The sequence below is a fragment of the Chrysochloris asiatica genome, unplaced genomic scaffold (assembly GCF_000296735.1).
Source record: "Chrysochloris asiatica unplaced genomic scaffold, ChrAsi1.0 scaffold00045, whole genome shotgun sequence".
Taxonomy (NCBI): domain Eukaryota; kingdom Metazoa; phylum Chordata; class Mammalia; order Afrosoricida; family Chrysochloridae; genus Chrysochloris; species Chrysochloris asiatica.
Genome location: NW_006408563.1, coordinates 2,388,374 through 2,407,056, shown reverse-complemented (window position 1 = coordinate 2,407,056; position 18,683 = coordinate 2,388,374). Strand labels below are relative to the sequence as shown.

The 18,683-nt window shown below is 41.4% G+C and overlaps 1 protein-coding gene across 1 annotated transcript in view; it reads left to right on the top strand.

Annotated features, from left to right (window-relative positions):
* Window positions 1-1,190: 1,190 nt before the first annotated feature.
* ADAM23 (ADAM metallopeptidase domain 23) overlaps window positions 1,191-18,683 on the top strand; it is a 226,996-nt gene continuing 209,503 nt past the window's right edge. The window contains exons 1-2 of the mRNA XM_006861942.1: window positions 1,191-1,455; window positions 2,609-2,826. Of these exons, the coding sequence (XP_006862004.1) occupies window positions 1,242-1,455; window positions 2,609-2,826 (432 nt within the window). The 5' untranslated portion in view covers window positions 1,191-1,241. The remainder of the gene's footprint in view (window positions 1,456-2,608; window positions 2,827-18,683) is intronic.

The following is an 18,683-nucleotide window of genomic DNA, read 5'->3' as shown; positions in this document are numbered from 1 at the left end:
CCCGCCCCCAAGTCCCCCAGGAACAAGTCCGGAGGAGAGCCGCTGGGACTGAGCCCCGGGGTCTAGGGAGATTCCAACACTTGAAAACCTGTTTGCCTAGGGGCTGGTTCACGTCAGCAAGCCAGCCAGCCCGCGACACGCAATCGTGGTTCCCCAGCTGCTGCCATCCGTGGCTGGTGAAATGAATGAGGAGCCGTGCTATTTTTACCTCTCCGGCTACAGTTCTTTATTTTCAGCAAGAAAATAAAGGATTAACAAGGTACTGCTTGGCCCTTTCCTCCCGCAGCAGGACATGGCTGAAATACAAAACCCAACCAAACCGGTTGCTATTGAGTAGATTCTGACTCATAGCGACCTATAGGGCAGCGTGGAACTACCCACAGGGTTTCCAGGGCTGCAAATCTTGAAAGAAACAGACTTCCGCATCTTTCTCTGGCCGAGTGATGGGATCCAACCGCCAACCTTTTTGGGTTAGAGCTGAGAGCTTAATCACTATGCCACCAGCGCTCCTTGGTGGTTTGGATAGGAAAGGTTTATAGGTGTCGGGTTAGTGGTCTCGGGTGGTGGGAAAGGCAGGTTGATTTCTCTGACTGATAGTTTTCTCTGGATTATGTCCTCGTCTGGTCTGGAAGACCCCCTCGCACCTTGTTTTTCTTCCCCTCCGGCATATATCTGACTTCCAGCTCCCTCTACTGCGCCCCCACCTTTAGAGGTACCGCTGTCACCTCTGATGCTGCCTGAGATGCTGCATCACCCTGCTGGTTTTTTTTTTTTTTTTTCCTTCTTCCTTTCCTTTTCCCCACAACAAAGCATGCGCAGTGCGTCGCGTGCCAAGCAATAGCAGCAGCAGCAGCAGCAGCAGCAGCAGCAGCATCAGGACCCTAAGCCGCGCTCGGGCGCGCTCTCGGGGGCAGGACTCACGACCGAACTGCGCGCCCCCGAGGCCGCTCGCTCCCGCGCGTCGGCTGCAGCCCCTCAGTCGTTGAAGTGGCCGCGCCCAGCTGGGAAGGCTGTAGGTTGACAGCGCGGAGAGGACCTCTGGAGACTTCAGTGGCCCAGCCCAGGAGGGGCTGCAGACAATCAGGGGCTGAGCCCCGAACCCGCAGCGGAACCATGCGCGTCGATCTGGCGTGACCGGCTCCGCCTGCAGCCTCCACGCGCGCCCCACTCCCGCCGGGTGCCCGCAGCCCAGCCCAGCGTTGTCGCTGACTACACAGAGCGGCGCCTGGGAGCTATGAGCCATGAAGCTGCCGGGCAGTAGTTCCAGGCGGCCGCCCCAGGCGGGCTGCAGCCTCCTCGGAGCCTCTTGTGGCTCTCTTGGCCACTCCACCGGCCCTGCGCCGACCGGAGCCCTCGCCCGCGCGCCGCCCTGCTGCCTACTCCTGGTTCTTTTTCTCCTGCCTCCGCTCACCGCTTCGTCCCGACCCCGCGCCTGGGGGACTGCTGCAGCCAGCGGTGGGTATAGCCCCAGTGCCCTTTGCGTTGCTTCCCCCGTGGAATCCTGCAGAGGAAAGCAAAGGACTAGCGGGGCCGTGCGCTTCGGACAGGTCTCGGACTGGCCTTCCAGTGCCTCCTTGCCTCCCGACCCACCACCCGCATTTTCAAATCCACATTCATTTCAGTTCACTTTTTGAAGTCCATTTCTGTTGCATTCACTAAAAACCCTTTCAGTTACCATTGGTGCCACTAGAAGGTATTTCGTGGCTCCATGTCCCCTAGCCATCTATTTGCTACTTGGCTGAAGGGAGACCAGTGCCTGGGAAATGCAGCGAGGGCAAGTTGCTTCTTACTCATTGAGCCTTAAGGTGGATGCGGGAAGCTTGTAATGAGAATAGTGGTAATGGGTTATTTCCTCAGATTTGCTGACGATTTCATGCACTGCTGTTGGAATTGAGGTGGGGAGAGATACTCCGGAGACACAGACTTTGATTTCTGAACATACTTGTCAATATAATGGAAAAGTAAAAGAAAATAATATTCAAAATATTGATGATTGGAAATCACTAAAAGAAGAAAGTTGTTCTTAGTAGGGAAAGAAAAAAAATTGGAAAGCTGCCAGCATCTCCATCTTTCTCTCTCTCTATGGCAAAGGATTTTTGTTCATTTTAAAGTTAAAAGAAAAACAGAATTGTCCATTATGTAAAAGAATCAACACTCCACATCTGGGACTTCAGCACTAAATTATAGGATCCTTCATAGCTCTCCTATGGGGTCCAACTAGACAGAGTACAGTTATACTTCTGTAATCTCAGAGAAGAGGGGTAGAGATGATGAGGGTCAGTTTGAACCCCCAAAATGTTCATTTAGTGACTCTTCCCTTAAATCCATTCTGTTCTCCACCTCCATACTTAGAAGTATTAACAGGAGACTAGTTAGAACATGTAAACATAAAACATAAAATAAGAAGTACAGTATTGTACAAGCCTTATGGACTGCTTTAACCAATCCAGGCTAGTTCACTGTTGTAATAACTTGCCTTCCTGTGTCTTTACTTTGTAACCTGCTTGTATTTAGAAAGCCTTGTATTTGCTATTGATAGGAGAAAAATGCATTTTAGTATTTATGAATTTATGGTGTGGGTATGTGTGTGTGCTTTACCCTACTTCAGCTCCGCATTGGAATGAAACTGCAGAAAAAAATTCGGGAGTCCTGGCAGATGAAGACAGTACACTGCAACAGAAGGACAGCAGTAATATCAGTTACAGCAATGAAATGCAAAAAGAAATCACACTACCTTCAAGACTCGTATATTACATCAACCAAGATTCAGAAAGCCCCTACCATGTTCTTGACACAAAGACAAGACACCAGCAAAAACATAACAAGGTAGGCAGGAGGATGGTATACAAAAGTAGTTGCCATGAAGAGTTTTCATTTGATTTGATTTTCTGCCAGAATTGAATTTCACAAATTTTACTGCAGCATTTTATTAGGAAAGCAATTAATACTGTGATCAGGGAGAAGCTTGAGGGAATTAAGCTACTGGGATGTACTGGAATAGAATCACATTTTGTTTCTGTATTCTGATTCTAAACTGGAAACTGTCATTTCCTTATGACTTTATAAGTTTACCACTGAAACGTGATCTATATGTTTTTCAAGTACATTAGACACTAAACAATAGTTAAGTAAATATGTTTATGATCCTGGCTTGTTTAAGTGAAGATTTATCTAAGGAAGCAGAATTCTAACTTCCATGGTATAGAAACTGCTCTAAAACTATAGACCTAAAGTTGCTCTAAGGTTATTTGGCTACAATTTACCTATCAGTCTCTCATTTAAAAATTAAGTTTAACTTTAAATAGCCTCTTTCTTTATTTAATTGATCAGTTGGAAAAAAACACTTATTTTCATTATATTTATCAGTAAGCAAACAATTTTGACATTTTGAAGAATGATGGGGAATAGAAACAAATCCTTTGTACAATATACAAACTAGCTTTGGTTGGCATAATTCTTTAAGACTTAATCTACATTGATTGTGAGAAGTTGCTTTACTTTCAGGTTGGTTCAGCAATTGGTACTGAACCAAAGGGCCTTCAATAGAAGATAAAGGTGCTTAAATAACAAGACTTCAGGGCACTTTTTTCTGCTTAATGCTCTTTATTTGAGTGAATGTTATCTTAGACCCAGAACAAATTTATGCAATTGGTTATCAATGCTTCCATTCCTAATCAGGGCCAGAATATGGAGCCTGCATACCAAGTATTTTATTTTGAACTGTAGTTGTTCAGCTGAGAAGAACAGTACCTGATTAAACTTCTAGAATTTAAGAAAAATATCTGTGATTTAAATCATTAAAATTTTTCCCCCCAAAAGATACATTGTGACAGTAGTTATCCATATTTTATATACGGGAAAATAGAAAACTAAAGCTTTTAAAAATGCGACTATCCCACGGTTGTAAAGTAGCTAATATAAAATTTAGGAGGCCTGGATACTTAATTTTTGTATTTTTTATGTCATCTTTCTGAAGAAAAGCTTCTTTCCTATTGGGTATTCTGGAGAAATTAACTTGGTTTCACATCATTTCTCACCTTGGCTTAGATAAATGGCTATCTTTTCTGATAGCTGTTTCCCCCATAAATTACTATATAGCTTTATGAGCTGACTCTTAGATTATGTCATATTGATATGAGTGGTATGTTTAGGATGAAATTTCCACCTCTCGGTAAAATGCACATAGACCCATTTTATGATGGCTTTCTTAATTAATGATCCCCCCCCCTTAAATCAACTCAATGACAGCTAACAACAAAAATCTACTTCAGGGGCTGGTCCTCAAACTCTAGTGCCTTTGCATAGCATGCTGTAGGAAAAGCAAAACCAACAAGCAAACCAACCAACCAACCCCAAACCCCAAACCCCAAACCTGCCTCAAAGCCTATTTTAATGAATGTTCAAGTCTTCCTGAGGCTTGAAAGTAATTACAGTGGCACCTTTTTATAACTCAAGTATTGGATCCTGTGACTAATACTTGCCTTATAGTCTATCCTTATTTGGGGACATGCTTTGACTACAATATATCTGAATTTTTGAGATAATGGAAAGGTTAAATCTTCACCCACCACTAATGTAGAGAAATAGATTTCTCATTTGGAACACCTGCTTGCTGTTAGAATGATTCTACTTCCCTGCCTCTTTCACGCCCCCATCACGGCTGAATTTCTTAATTTTACCTGAAAATTGTATGTGAAAGCATTTGTCTTCTCTTCTTATTATTAGTTTTGTTGTTGTTGTTTATGTTGTTGTTATTGTTAAGTGCTGTCAAGTCGATTCCGACCCATAGCGACCCTGTATAGGGTTTCCAAGGAGCAGCTGGTGAGCTTGAACCATCGACCTTGTAGTTCAAACGAATTTGCAGTCTGATGCATTAGCCCACAGCACCACACCAGGGCTCTGTTGTTGTTTATTGTTGTTGTAAAGTGCCGTCGAGTCAATTCTGATCCATAGCGACCCTGTAAGGGTTTCCGAGGAGCAGCGTGAGCTTGAAATGCCAACCTTGTAGTTCAAATTGCAGTCTGACTCATTAACCCAGAGCGCCACACCAGGACTCCGTTTATAAGTACCCTCAAATTGGATCAACTCATAGCAACCCCTATATAAGTTTTCCAAGAAGCAGCTGATGGATTTGAACCACCTACTTTGTGGCTAATAGTCCAGTGTTTATCCTAGAGTACTATACTAGGACTCAACAAATATTTGTGGTACATATCTCACATGCAAAGTTGTACACTAAGGATTCAAAGATAAATGCAAAAGATATAGTCTCTCCTTCAGTAGATAGGGAATGAGATGAACAAGATTAAAAGTGCTCTTTTAGAGTCATAAACAGTATTCTTATTTGGTACGTTTCCTAAATTTCCCTCTTTCTTTTTTTCAGTTTGATTTTAAGCTTCTCTTGAACTAGTTGGGAAAATAAAGTGTTCTATATTTTTGCTGCTGTTTTAAAGGATGACTTGCCTAATGAAAGTGATAGAAACTTACATAGTTGTCAGTTTGGCTCTTTACTATGTTTCAGCAAGAGAGAAAGTAGAGAATTAATTTTTTTAATAAAAGAAAGTTCTGATTTTAATATCTCCGTAATGTGTACCTTTTTCCTCCCCCGATTTTGGTGCACTCCAGCACATTTTAATGAATGCCTTAGAAATGCTGAATCACTGCCAGGCTCCTGGATCCCTAGCCTGGGGGTGGAAGTGGAGAGGGAAATTCACAGAAAGGTTACTAGGCAGAACTCTGTGTTTCATAAATATTCAGCGTTCATCAGTCTTTATTACTTTGCAGGTCTAAAAGTTATAATATTTATTATCTCTTTTCAAACACACTGTGCAAAGGTCTTCTATACATATCCGGGTTTCTGAAAACCTTAAAGTTTTGCGTCAGAGAATGTTTAGGAATCTTTTTATCTCCAAGTAGGGAAGTAGGGTGATGTATAACTTATTGTGCAAACACTGTCATCTTTTAGAGTGGAAGTGGGCACAATTAATATTTGTTCCAGGGCAATGTTGTTGTTAGGTGCCATCGAGTCGGTACAACCTTATAGCATCCCTATGTACAACAGAACGAAACGCTGCCGGGTCCTGGGCCAACCTTGCAATTGTTTCCAGGGCAATAGACATGAACAAAGCAGCTGGAGAAAGTGGTCCCCTCAAACGTAAATATTATGTTCCTTGATTTTTGACGCTTATTCAAATTCAGATTTCTTTATGGAGAGTTTTATTCTGTGGTGATTTATTGTAATTTTTTTTATTATTATTATCTGTGAAGTTGTTCTCCTACCATGTAAAAGTGTTGCTCTTGTGGGCTGTCCAGTTGTTTCTGACTCATAGAAATCCTGTATGTTAAGTTAAGTACCATTGAGTCCGATCCGAATCTGAGAAACCCTTTATAGGGTTTCCGAGGAGTGGCTGGTGAGTTTGAACAGCTAACCTTTCGATTCGAACTGACCTTTCAGCCCAGTACTTATCCTGCAGTGCCATACCAGGACTCCTGTCTGTATACAGGAGCAGAAGGACTCATCTTTGTCCTGCATGTAAAAGTATGAGGGCTGGAAACAAACAAACTTCTGTTATCAAGACTCATTATCTTCTTCACTTGAGACTTTTATAAGCATAAATGCAATTTATGATTTCCAAACGTAGATGTTTTATTGACCATTAATGCAATATATTAATAAAATGGACCATAAATTTACAAAAGGAGAAGAAACACTTTAGATTCATTCATTTATTCTTTCTGAGATCATCTTATATGCTTGCAGAGATAATCCGGAAAATTTGAGGAATGTTTTTCTGAAATTACTAGTCAGAAATAACTAGACCTGTATCCTGTTTTCTTAAGATTCTTTTCTCTTCCAATAGAGAAGGGCTAAAAGAGGTAGGTGGAGGAAAATGAAGGTCATATCCTTTGACTTCGCTCTGTCTATGTATGGTGGTGGTTATGTGCTGTGGAGTCGGTTCCAGCTGCTAGCGACCCTGTATAGACCTGAGTGGCACTGTAGGATCAGCACTGGACCTCAGGCCACAAGGTTGTCAGTTCAAACCCACCAGTTGCTCTCGGAAATCCTATACAGGGTCACTATGAGTCTGACCTGACTTGATGGCACTTAACAACAACAATAGGATTTCTGAGGCTGTAAATCTTTATAGGAGCAGAAAGCCTCATTTTTCTCTTGTGGAAAGGCTGGCAGTTTCTAAATGCCGACCTCAAGGTTAGCAGCCCGATTCGTAACCACTATGCTCCAGTCTTTTTCACTGGTGTGGAACTTCAGGTTTGGTGGTTTAAACTCACCAGCTGGTGCTTAATAACAACAATTCTTACTCCAGGAGGTCCTGGCTAGTGCAAATGGTTAAGCATATAACTACTAGCAAAAAGGTTGGTTGTTCGAGCCCATCCAGATATACCTTGGAAGTCCAGCCTGGTAGCCATCTGCTTCCGAAAATTCTGTTAAGTTTAACTCGACTCTACCAACAGTTGTTGGGTCACCATGAATTGAAACTGACTTTGCTAAACTAACGACAGCTCTACTGCAGGTTCAATGTTGGTTACGTTTCCTTGAAGTCAGCTACTCCATTGTTCTTGGAATGAGATAGCAAAAAGGGGAGTTTGGCATAAAGTGGTCCAATCACTTTCTAGACAGTAATAATAATAATAATAATAAAGGTGTCTGGCCCATGAGATGTTTTTATACTTCCTTAGAACTCTGGAACATATGTTTTTATTACACATATTATAAGGAGCTAAAATCATAGTTCCATACTGTGGATCGTGGGGGAAAAGCTTCTTCTGAAAGTATCTAGTAAACATAGGTTTTGTTAGTACTCAGGGGACATGCTGTATAAATTGTCCGGTCTCTTCCTCAGTTAGTTGTATGAATTTGATTGTTTGACATTCTGAAATGTCACAAAATCTTTTCTCAGATTGTTGGCATGACAAACTATTTTGTTGGGTTACATGATAATAAAATCTTTATATTGGCCTCATCTGTTTTACCTGGTCTTTCTAAGCAATTATTTAAAAAAAAAATAATGTATAGAGTTCAGGCTTGTAATAGTTTCACTTGGAGTACCTGGTATATAATGGGCCTTCTGGAATTATTCTAGACCCACAGGAAAACAATAGAGAATAACATCTGTCCCTACCTTGTAACTTGGTTTGTAACTTGGCGGGTATCAGAGCCAAGGCTTGTGCTGGGGTAGTTACTAGTTGTAGGAAGAAAAGGCTGTGGACACCCAGAGGAGAGAAGAAACTTTACCCAGCAAAGTCAAAGAATGCCACAGGAGAAAGAAGCAATGACCTGGCGTTAAGGAGCAACTAGGAGGTAAATTTGCTCTGGAAGCGGTATCTGTACAGAGTCAATCGGGCAAAGGCTCCATATGCAAGAGTCTGACTTGCTGGTAAACTTCAAAGAATCAGACATATGTGTTATATTTAAGTTGTTGTTGTTAAGTGCTGTCAAGTCATTTCTGACTTGTAGCAATCCTGTATAGGGTTTCCAAGGAGCGTCTGGTGAACTTGAACCACTGACCTTGCGGTTCACACTGACCTTGCTGTTGAGCGCCTTAACCCACAGTGCCACATATATAGGTGACTGAAAAAATGTCCAACCTAATTCTTCCAGGAGCCTAGTGATGTAGAAGTTCATAGGTGCGGCAATTGAGATTTATAATGTCTTCAAAAAGGACAAACAGCTAGTAAAGGACGGAACAAGATTTGAACTTATCCTTTGCAAAACACATGCTGGAGAGAGACTAGATTGTGTTAGTAGTGGCAGGAGGTACATGGGGAATGCTGTGACGATTGTGAAGAGAAAAAGGGGTTTGGATTTAGTCCTTATTGAGTGGTAAGTCCTGAGAAGTCAGACTGTTAGTGCATCTTGGTTGGTGATTGATAGAGTGTCAATTCTGGCTCCTTAGGAAACATACCTTCTAATGGAAGGAGACAGATTATAATCTGCCAACACCAATAGCAGCAGCAGTACCACCAATATTTTAGGTATTGACAAGTGCTTGAAGTAGCTAAAGTAGTATTATATGGTAGAGTGGTGAACGGGATGATTTCTGTTGAAGTTTCAGGAAGTCCCACACCCCTGAACATGTATTATTGGGTGGGAATAACTCACCTACCTTGTGCTGAGAGTTGGCTCCTCTTTAGAAATGGTTGGCACACACTGTTTACTGTTTCCTGCTCTTTGTTGCCATACACCCATACTTCTCCTTTTCTGTTGCTTGGGTTCTATGCAAGTTTGTATCTTGACCCTAGCCTTTGATTTATCTGGATTATTTTTTTATCATTTCACCGTTCCGTTCCTGGATTACTTTGACTGCCACCGGGCCTTCCAGTGGTCCACAACCTAGCTTTACTGTTGAAAGTCTTAGGTGTCCTTAGGTAATGCTTTCTGCCCTTTTTTTGCTTATGGGTTGATTCATTCTTGCCAACTGTATAGCTACTAGTGTCATTCTGTTTTCATTTGTTCTCAGTTTTTGTTAACAGACTGGCCACTGCCCTTTCTACAGCCAGTTGAATATAATTGGAGGATTTATACAATGGCATTGCCCAGGGCTTGTGGCATCACCCAACGGGAGGGCAAAGCCAGGTGGGAAAAGAGCCATCCTTCTTGCCTTTCCCATTTTTCTCAGCACGACTACTGTTTCCCCAGCCATCTAAGAATGAACCTTGAAGTCATCTTTGACTCTTCTCTCTCCTTCATCTTCTTCCTATAAATAGTCCCTCATTAAGTCTTGACGTTTCTTCCTTGAATCCCTCCCTCCTCCTCTTTCTGCATTGTGTTCTTGTCATTGCCTCTTATCTCTCTGTCAATCCGTCAGTCCCACTGCTGACAGATTAATTTTGGTGAAACATTTATCTCATCATGTGACTTGCCTTATCCACTTTCAACAAGCATAATTCCAGCTCGTTGAGTTTTACTTGTGGAACAAAATGCAGGCTGGTTCAGCCCGATTTACTCATGGCTAATGAAGTGACACAGGAATGGACCCAGAGTTTTAAAATGTGGGTGAAGTGGAGCAGGAAGAATTATGGGTTGTTGCTCTGCTAGAAGACCCCCAATAAAATGGGTTGGCACAGTGGCAACAGCAGTGGGCTCAAGCGTAAGAATAGTTCTAAGGATGGCGCAGGACCAGGCAGTGTTTCGTTTTGTTGTGCATAGGGTCACAAGGGGTTGGAATTGACTAGGCGGCACCCAGCTAGCAGCCATTATAGAAATTCCCTCATAGAAAGCAAGGGTAGTGTGCACATTGCATTATGTCTCTTGACTAGTAGACTTGGAAACACTGGTGGCTGGCTCAAAGATGGCGGCCAGTTGTGCTGCTTAGAATTGTGTTTTTCCCACTAACCTGGCAACAATCTAGTGTTACATCAGGCTTCTGAAAGGGCTCCCCAGCTCTCCCATTCCAGGCTGTCAACTGCACTGGACAACAGCTGCTTGTTTTCTCTGTGTACTCAAAAGTTAGTCCACAGCAGGAAGTAATTTTTTCAGAATCATTCCATTCATATCAGGCCAAACTCTGAGGCTCATTCTGGAAAACCCTGTGCTAAGTGGCAAAAGCCTAATCAATTAGTAGTGCATTACCAGGCCTTGGATTTAAGTCCACATTTTGTTCAATTCCTGCTTCTGATGATACTGTCATTTTCATCTTTAAGATCTGATATATTAATTGCTCCTAGAGGTCCTCGGAAACCCTTATACAGGGTAGCTATGAGTCGCAAAGGACTCAATGGCATGTAACAACAACAGAGTAGAAGTTCTGATGTGGTGCTGAAGGATAAGCACTGGACTGTTAATCACAGGTCAGCAGTTCAAACCCACCAGCTGCTTCTTGAAAATAACAGAGTGAAGTTTTCTAAATAAAAACATTTTATTTTTCTCACGATAAATAAACATATAAAATGGAAGGCATTAGTCACACAAAGTAACCAGTTCATAAGTGCATGGTTACCCGTGGATTCCTGATGTGGCACTGTAGGATCAGCACTGTAGGATCAGAGTGTAAAACACAAGGTTGGCAGTTCAAACTCACCAGCTGCTGCTTGGAAACCGTATACACTGTCGCTGTGAGTTGGAACCAACTCAACAGCACTTAATAAAAACAACAACAGCATGGATACCCTCTAACCTTATGAAAGCCTCATTCATACATATAATTCATTTGAAATACACTGAATTTCTGAATTTTATAATATTACATGAAAGTCTTTGTGTTTAGGGTTTATATAAATCCAGTACAACTTTAATCCTAGAAATCCTATTATTTTTCTTTTTCAAAGTTTTCTTGTGACTTGAGTGAAGATTTACATTGAAAAAAATCATGTACTTTGCTTCATTACATGGTTGCAATCCCCTCCATGTACCAACAGTTAGCAGTATTTGCCTCTATTCACTTTAATTATTACATTCCTCCTGGTGTCTACCTCTCCCTTCATCTTTCCTCTCTCTCTTGTGTATTTGCCTGCCCTGTCATCCATGTTAACAGGTGTCTGTTAATTCCCCATGTCCCCATCCTGTAACCATCATAAATTGTTTCTTTTATCAAGAAAGCCTTTTTTTTAAACAAACAAATAAATAAATAAACAAACAAACCAAAAACTTTTTACAACATTGGTCTCATACAATATTAGTTCTTTTGTGATTGACTATGTTCAGTTTAACGTTTTGTAGTATTCCACTGTGTCAATGTACCAAAGTTTGTTTAACAATTCTTCTGTTGATGGGCATTTAGGCTATCTACTTCTGTTTGATATGTCTCTTATAGACAGCCTATTGAATGATCCTGTTTTCTTATTCATTCTGCTCTCTATGTCTCTTGACTGATACACTTAATTCATTTACATTTAGTGTAATTACCAATAGCTATAAATTGATTGCTATTATTTTTATGTGTGCTTTTTTTTGTGTGATGCTGCTGGATTCCTTGTTCCACATAATTATCTATACTGGGTTCATTTTGTTTGTGGGTTTTCTTTAGAAATTCTATTATTAAAAAGGTTGTTGCTGTTAGGTGCTGTGGAGTTGGTTCCGACCCATAGCAACCATATGTACAACAGAATGAAACAATGCCCAGTCCTGCGCCATCCTCACAGTTGCTGTTACACTTGAGTTCATTGGGGCTGCCACTGTAGCCATCCATCTCATTGGGGGGCTCAGTTTCGCTGCCCCACTACCTGACTAAGTCATTGGTCTTGCAAAATTCTGTCATGTGATCTCCTGCATTGTTGTATTACCAAGACCATATTTCCAAACTACTGATCCTTCCTCTTTGTTTCCAACATTTGCATTAAAATCACCAGTAATTATCAATACGTCTTGATTGCGTGTTTGACCAATCTGAGACTGGAAAAGTTGGTAGAATTCTTCAATTTCATCATCACTGGATTTAGTAGTTGGTGTGTAACTTTGAATAGTAGTATTAACTGGTCTGCCTTATAGGTGTATAGATATTGTTCTATCACAGACAACATTCTATTTCATGATAGATCTTGAATTGCTCTTTTGATGATTAATGTGACACCAAATGTCTTCAATTTATCATTCTAAATATAGTAGACCATGTAATTGTCAGATTAAAAATGGCCAATACCAATCCATCTCCGCTCACTAATGCCTAGGATATTTATGTTTATGGGTTCCACTTCATTTTGACAACTTCTGATTTTCCTAGATTCATCCTTTGTATGTTCCATGTTCCAATTAAGGAGTTCTGGTTGAGTAATGGTTATGAGCTGTGTTGCTAACAGCAAGGTCAGAAGTTTGAATCTACCAGTAACTCCTTGAGAGAAAGATGAGGCTTTCTGCTCCCATAAAGATGTATAGTCTCGGAAATCATACCTATACAGGGTCACTATGAGTCATAAACAACTTGGTGGCATACAGCCACCACCACCATGTTCCAGTTCTTAATGGAAGCTTTCAACTGTTTTTCTTCATTTTGAGGAGTATTCATCAGCAAATGAAGGTTCTAAAAGCTTTACTCCATTTGCCTGATCTCCGTTAACTAGTTTGAGGAGGCAGCTTTTCCCCAGTTGTATTTTGGGTGCCTTCCAACCTGAGGGGTTAATCTTCCATCACCATATATGTCAATATTCTGGTACTATCTAACAGTATTTCTCTGGTATTCATAAGTTTGGTTTTCAGTGACTAAACATTCAGAAGTAGTTTGCCTCTCCTTTTTCTGAGACTGTCTTAGTCTGGAAGCTATGCTGAAACCTGTCCACCATGGGTGACCCTGCGGGCATTCAAAATACTGGTGGGATAGTTTTCAACATCACAGCAGCATGCAAGCCACCACAGTGGGACAAACTGACAGACGAGTGTTGGTATTAAAAGGGTAGATCTAGTTGTCATGTTTTACTAAGAATAATGAGAAGTTAAAAACAATCATGTTCGTACATGGCAGTACTGGATAAAATATTTGCTTTCTATAATAGATGAATGTGCATAGTATCGCTATGGGCCCGAACTGACTTTAACAACATCTAACAACATGATTCATGTGAGAGGCGTGTTATCTACCACTGTGTGTGTGTGTGTGGGGGGGGGGGTCCCAGTCTGTAAGGAGCCATACTTGTGAATTAGCTCCATGCTTCACCTAAGATTTTGCTATATATGTGTCTTTTCTGGCTAAAAAGTAGATGGAAGTTAATTTTCTTTGGAATACTAAAAGTTAATGAATTAAAGTTCTACTTTCAGTTCTATTGAGAATGATACTGTTTATAAGATCTACCTTAACTGTTGTTGTGGTGCTATAGGATAAGCACTTGACTGTTAACTGCAGGGTTGGCAGTTCACACTTACCAGTTGCTCCTTGGAAAGCCTATACAGGGTCACTATGAGTTGGAACTGAATTGATGCCACTTAACTACCATAACAAGCAAAACAACAAGTCTATTTAGACATGAAAAGGATGGAAATTCAAACAAGTCTCTACTATTGATAGACATTGTCTGCAGTGGTTAATTTCAAACTAAGGAACACAAGGGTAAATAGGACCCTAAGACCAGTGATGGGGCTCAGACTTGGTGGCACAGTGGAGTAAGCATTGGCGTAAACCTCAATATTGGCAGTTCAATCCATCCAGCCACTTTAAGAGGGAAGATAAGGGTATCTGTAAAGACTGACAGTCTGAGAAACCCCAGGGAGCAGTTCTACGCTGCCTGATAGGGTCATGTGACTCAGACTCTGCTCCATTGCACTGGGTTAGGCTTCTGTGTGATCCGTGACTATGTTGTGTAATTATATACTGGAGACTTTCATCTATTGCTTATTTGCAGAGCAGTGTCACCTGAGGAAACTGGGCACATTTTAAATTTCAGGATATTACTGGGAACAAAGTGGGATCATACTCCAGGACCACTTCCCTGTTGTCAGTAGGAGCTAAAGACTGATTTTTGTTGTGGGGTTCCGACTCATAGTGACCTGCCCTGTACAGGGTTTCCAAGGAGCGGCTGGTGGGTTTGAATTGCCTGTTTTGTGATTAGCAATCCAGCATTCATCCTACAGCGCCACACCAGGACTCCAAAAACTGATTTAGAAGTCAAATCTGAGCGCAGCCACAGGCATATTATTAAAAAGAAATTCCAGAGCTATGGATAAGTTGACTTTAATTATCAATTGAATTGCAGTGTCTATTATAGTGCTTCTTTCTGCTTAGTGTGAAAATTCAAGAATTTGCTGCATCAGGTTGGAGTCTGGATCATTTAATCGGCTGCTTTGTGCTGTGTCTAATTGTAATCAGGCCTGTTAAGACCATGTATTGTGATGGCTGTATTACCAGTGGGCTTTCATCAGCAATTTAAAACAATCAGGGGAACTCCGACCCTCATGAGGCTCCTTGCTCTTCAGTTTTTCAGCTGAATAGAATGCATGAACTCAACTTGAAATTCAACTCTTCAGTGCATTGGTAGCAACAAATAATCTTAGCCGTATGTTGAACCTAAACAGTTTTATCAGCACACTTTCATATCTGTCATTTCACATGGTCCTTCTGCCATAACTCTCAAAATGATGATTATTTCTGTGTTCTTGATGAGCAAACTAAATTCAAAGAGGGCAGGTAAGTGACTCCAGTTTTGGGGAACTATTGGCAGACCAGAATGACTAGAATGTAGGTCTGGCAGTTTCCAGTCCTTTGTTCTTTTTATCACCTGTATGTTACTTGAATAGGGTAGGGGTGTGTCTGCCCCTTTAGACACTTTCCTTCTTCATGATAAGGACATACACACACTCCTCCTCTGTCTTTCCTCCAGCCACCAGCTGGCTTTCTTGTCTTCTTCTTTTAACCCTAGAATACTTGATAATCTTGTTTAAAAGATGCTAGCTGTTTCCCAATATTTTGCTTACCTGCTGGCGTGTTCTTATTAATCTTTTTTAACTTCCTTTTTCCTTGATCAGGTTTTTCTTGCTCGTTTATTGAATAAAGTTGTTTGTGTTTGGCATCTCCAAATCTTAAGTTAGACAGTTGAATCATTCTAGAAATGGCTTTTCTTCTTTGCAAAAATATTTTCTAATATAAGAGTCTGCAGCTTGAAGAAATAGGTCTCCAAGACAAGTTGGAATTAATAAGAACCCTGTTTTTTTTTTTTTTTTTTTGCTAATTAAAGAAATGACATAACACCCAATTTAAACTTTTTGTCAGCATGTGACAACCAGCGTTTCCATGCTTACATGGTATTATTTCAGCTAAGAGCCGGGAATTGGCACTTTAATGATCCAGTATAGCTATTTGTGGGCGAAATGTGATCTCTGCTAGGCTATTTAGAATGCCAAAAATTCCTCTTTGACTTCTTTTACTATTTCTGTGCCATTTAGTGGAGGATTAGTAGTTGGTGGTTAAGGGTCAGGAGGTCTGATAGTTCTACTGTTACCAGTTATTTGGACTTTGGTAGGATCTGGTGTGAGTCTTGTTGTAGTGCTGTAAGATAAACACTGGACTGATAACTGCAAGGTCAGCAACTCAAATGTACTAGTCCCTCCTAGGAAACCCTCTACAGGGTCGCTATGAGTTGGAACTGACTTGATGGCACTTAGCCATCAACAACAGGCTCTTTAGTCAAAGTTCCAACTTCCTTGTCAATAACATGGTGTGACACAGCAGGATAATGTACTGGACTGCAAGGTCAATTTCAGCCGCAGGGTCAGTGGTTCAAACCCACCAGTCACTCCTAGGAAACCCTATACAGGGTTGGAACCAGCACATAACAGCAACAGTAGCCCAAATGGAATTATGCATGCAAGATAGCTAGCACAGTGTGAGGCATATAGGAGTACTCAGTAAATGTTGAAGGAGTCCCTAGGCAGCATAAATAGGTAAGCACTTGACTACTAGACAAAAGGTTAGGGATTCGGACCCATCCAGAGGCATATCGAAAGACAGGCCTGGTGATCTGCTCCCTTGAAAGCCTTATGGGGTCGTTCTATTCTGCACACAAGGGGTCACTATGAGTTGAAATCAGCTCCACAGCAACTTATGACAAGAACAACAGTAGTAAATGTTACTTAGCAGTTATTGACCAGAGGCCTCAAGCATCCAAGCTGAAAGCTGCTTTTGGAGGGTAGTGGAGTCCTGGTGTGGCGCTGTGGCTTAATGCACCAGACTTAATGCAAAGCCATTTGAACTTCAAGGTTGGTGGTTCAAACTCACCAGCTGATCCTCGGAAACCCTATACAGGTCAGAATTGGCTCGATGGCACTTAACAACAATGCACTTGTTTAAACAGAAAAAGAAAAGGAAAATTGCCTTCAGTGTAATGGGGAGGACAGTTCCCGGGATGGGTGCTTCTTGGGTTCTTCCTGGCTTTGTGGCTGTCGATGAACTTGATTGATCACTGCAGATGAAAGTGGACACGGGTTTCGCTCATGGAGTGAAAACGTGAGCATATGGCACAATTTCCATGGAGCCTGCAGCCCCCTAAACCAAACGGAGGCAATAATCTGTACACATGGTATTTATATTCTGGAGGGTAGAGGAGTTTCCTCAAAGCCTTTGCAAAGAATCAGACACCAGGGCAGGCTTGGAAGTCAGGCATTTGATGAGTTGTGAAGTAGACTGCTTCCTCTGTTGAGCAAATTGCCAAGGTGGGTATAATGTGGCATCAAATGCTTGCACTGTAAATGTTGTTGTTAAGTGCCATTGAGTTGGTTCCGACTCATAGTGACCCTGTATAGGGTTTCCAAGGAGCAACTGTTGAGTTTGAGCCATCAACCATGCAGTTCAAACCGACCTTGATGTCAAATGCTTATCCTCTGGTGCCATAATTATGTGTGCAAGATGGCTAGCATAGTGTGAGACATGTAGGACGTACTCAGTACATGTTGAAGGAGTCCCTGGATTGTTGTTTTTAGGTGCCAGCGAGTCGGTACTGACTCATAGCGACCCTATGCACAACAGAATGAAACACTGCTTGGTCCTGGGCCAATCCCACAATTGTTACCACACTTGAGCCCATTGATGCTGCCACTTCACCAATCCATCTCCCTGGGGGTCTTCCTCTTTTTCTCTGACCCTCAACCTTACCAAACATGATATCCTTCTCCAGCGACTAGTCCCTCCTGACAATATGTCCAAAGTATGAGAGATGAAGTTTGGCCATCCTGGCCTCCAAGGAGCACTCTGGCTGCACTTCTTCCAACATAGATCTGTTTGCTCTTTTGGCAGCCCATGGCACTTTCAATATTCTCCTCCAACACCATAACTCATATGCATCAATTTTTCTATGGTCTTCTTTATTCACTGTCCAGCTTTCGCATGCATATAAGGTTATTGACAATACCATGGCTTAGGTCAGGCGCATCTTAGTCCTCAAGCTGACAGCTTTGCTCTTCAACACTTTACAAAGTCCCTGGGTGGCACACTATAAACATTATGGAGTCCTGGTGTGGTGCTGTAGGGTAAGGACGGGGCTACTAACTGCAAGGTCAGTGGTTCAAACCCACCAGCCACTGTTCACAAACCCTATTTAGGGTTACTATGAATTGGAACCAACACGATGGATGGTACTTAACAACAACAGTAAACATTATGATAACACCTCCAAGAAAAGTCTCAATTACACATCCATCCCACTCTGTACTCCTCCAATCCCTCAAAGCCCCCAAAGAGGAAACTATAGAAACTTTCATCAGTCATTGATAAACAGTTTTTGGTTTTGGAATAAAATGCACAAACTGTTAACATCATGACAAATAGAATACAGGCAGTTATGAATGAGATCTGTTCCAAAGTGTGTCTTTAAATTGAATTTAAAGTCAGAAAGGTGCATGTGATTCTTATTTAGCTTTGCTTTAGTGCAAGAAAAGTATGAAAATCTTTTCCATGATTTAAAAGCTACATGTGCAGCAAATGAAGGCGACGTTGAGGAAGAATTTGTTTTAAGTAAGGGTTTGTCCAGTCATTTTTAAGTGAGGGCAAATTTACTTAACTTTATGAACTGTCCATAAGTCCCACTTGCTAGTAGCCAGGGGACTACCTGTAGTATATTGACATCCCAATCAGTACAAATTTAACAAGGTAAAAATATCACTGATACAATTCTATTTTTTATTATAGTATTTGGCTTTATAGTCTCGAGCTGATCTTTGAAATTTTCTGTTCAGCTCTTGTTGTTGTCAGGTGCCATCGAGTCGGAACCGACTCATAGTGACCCCATGCACAGCAGAATGAAACAATGTC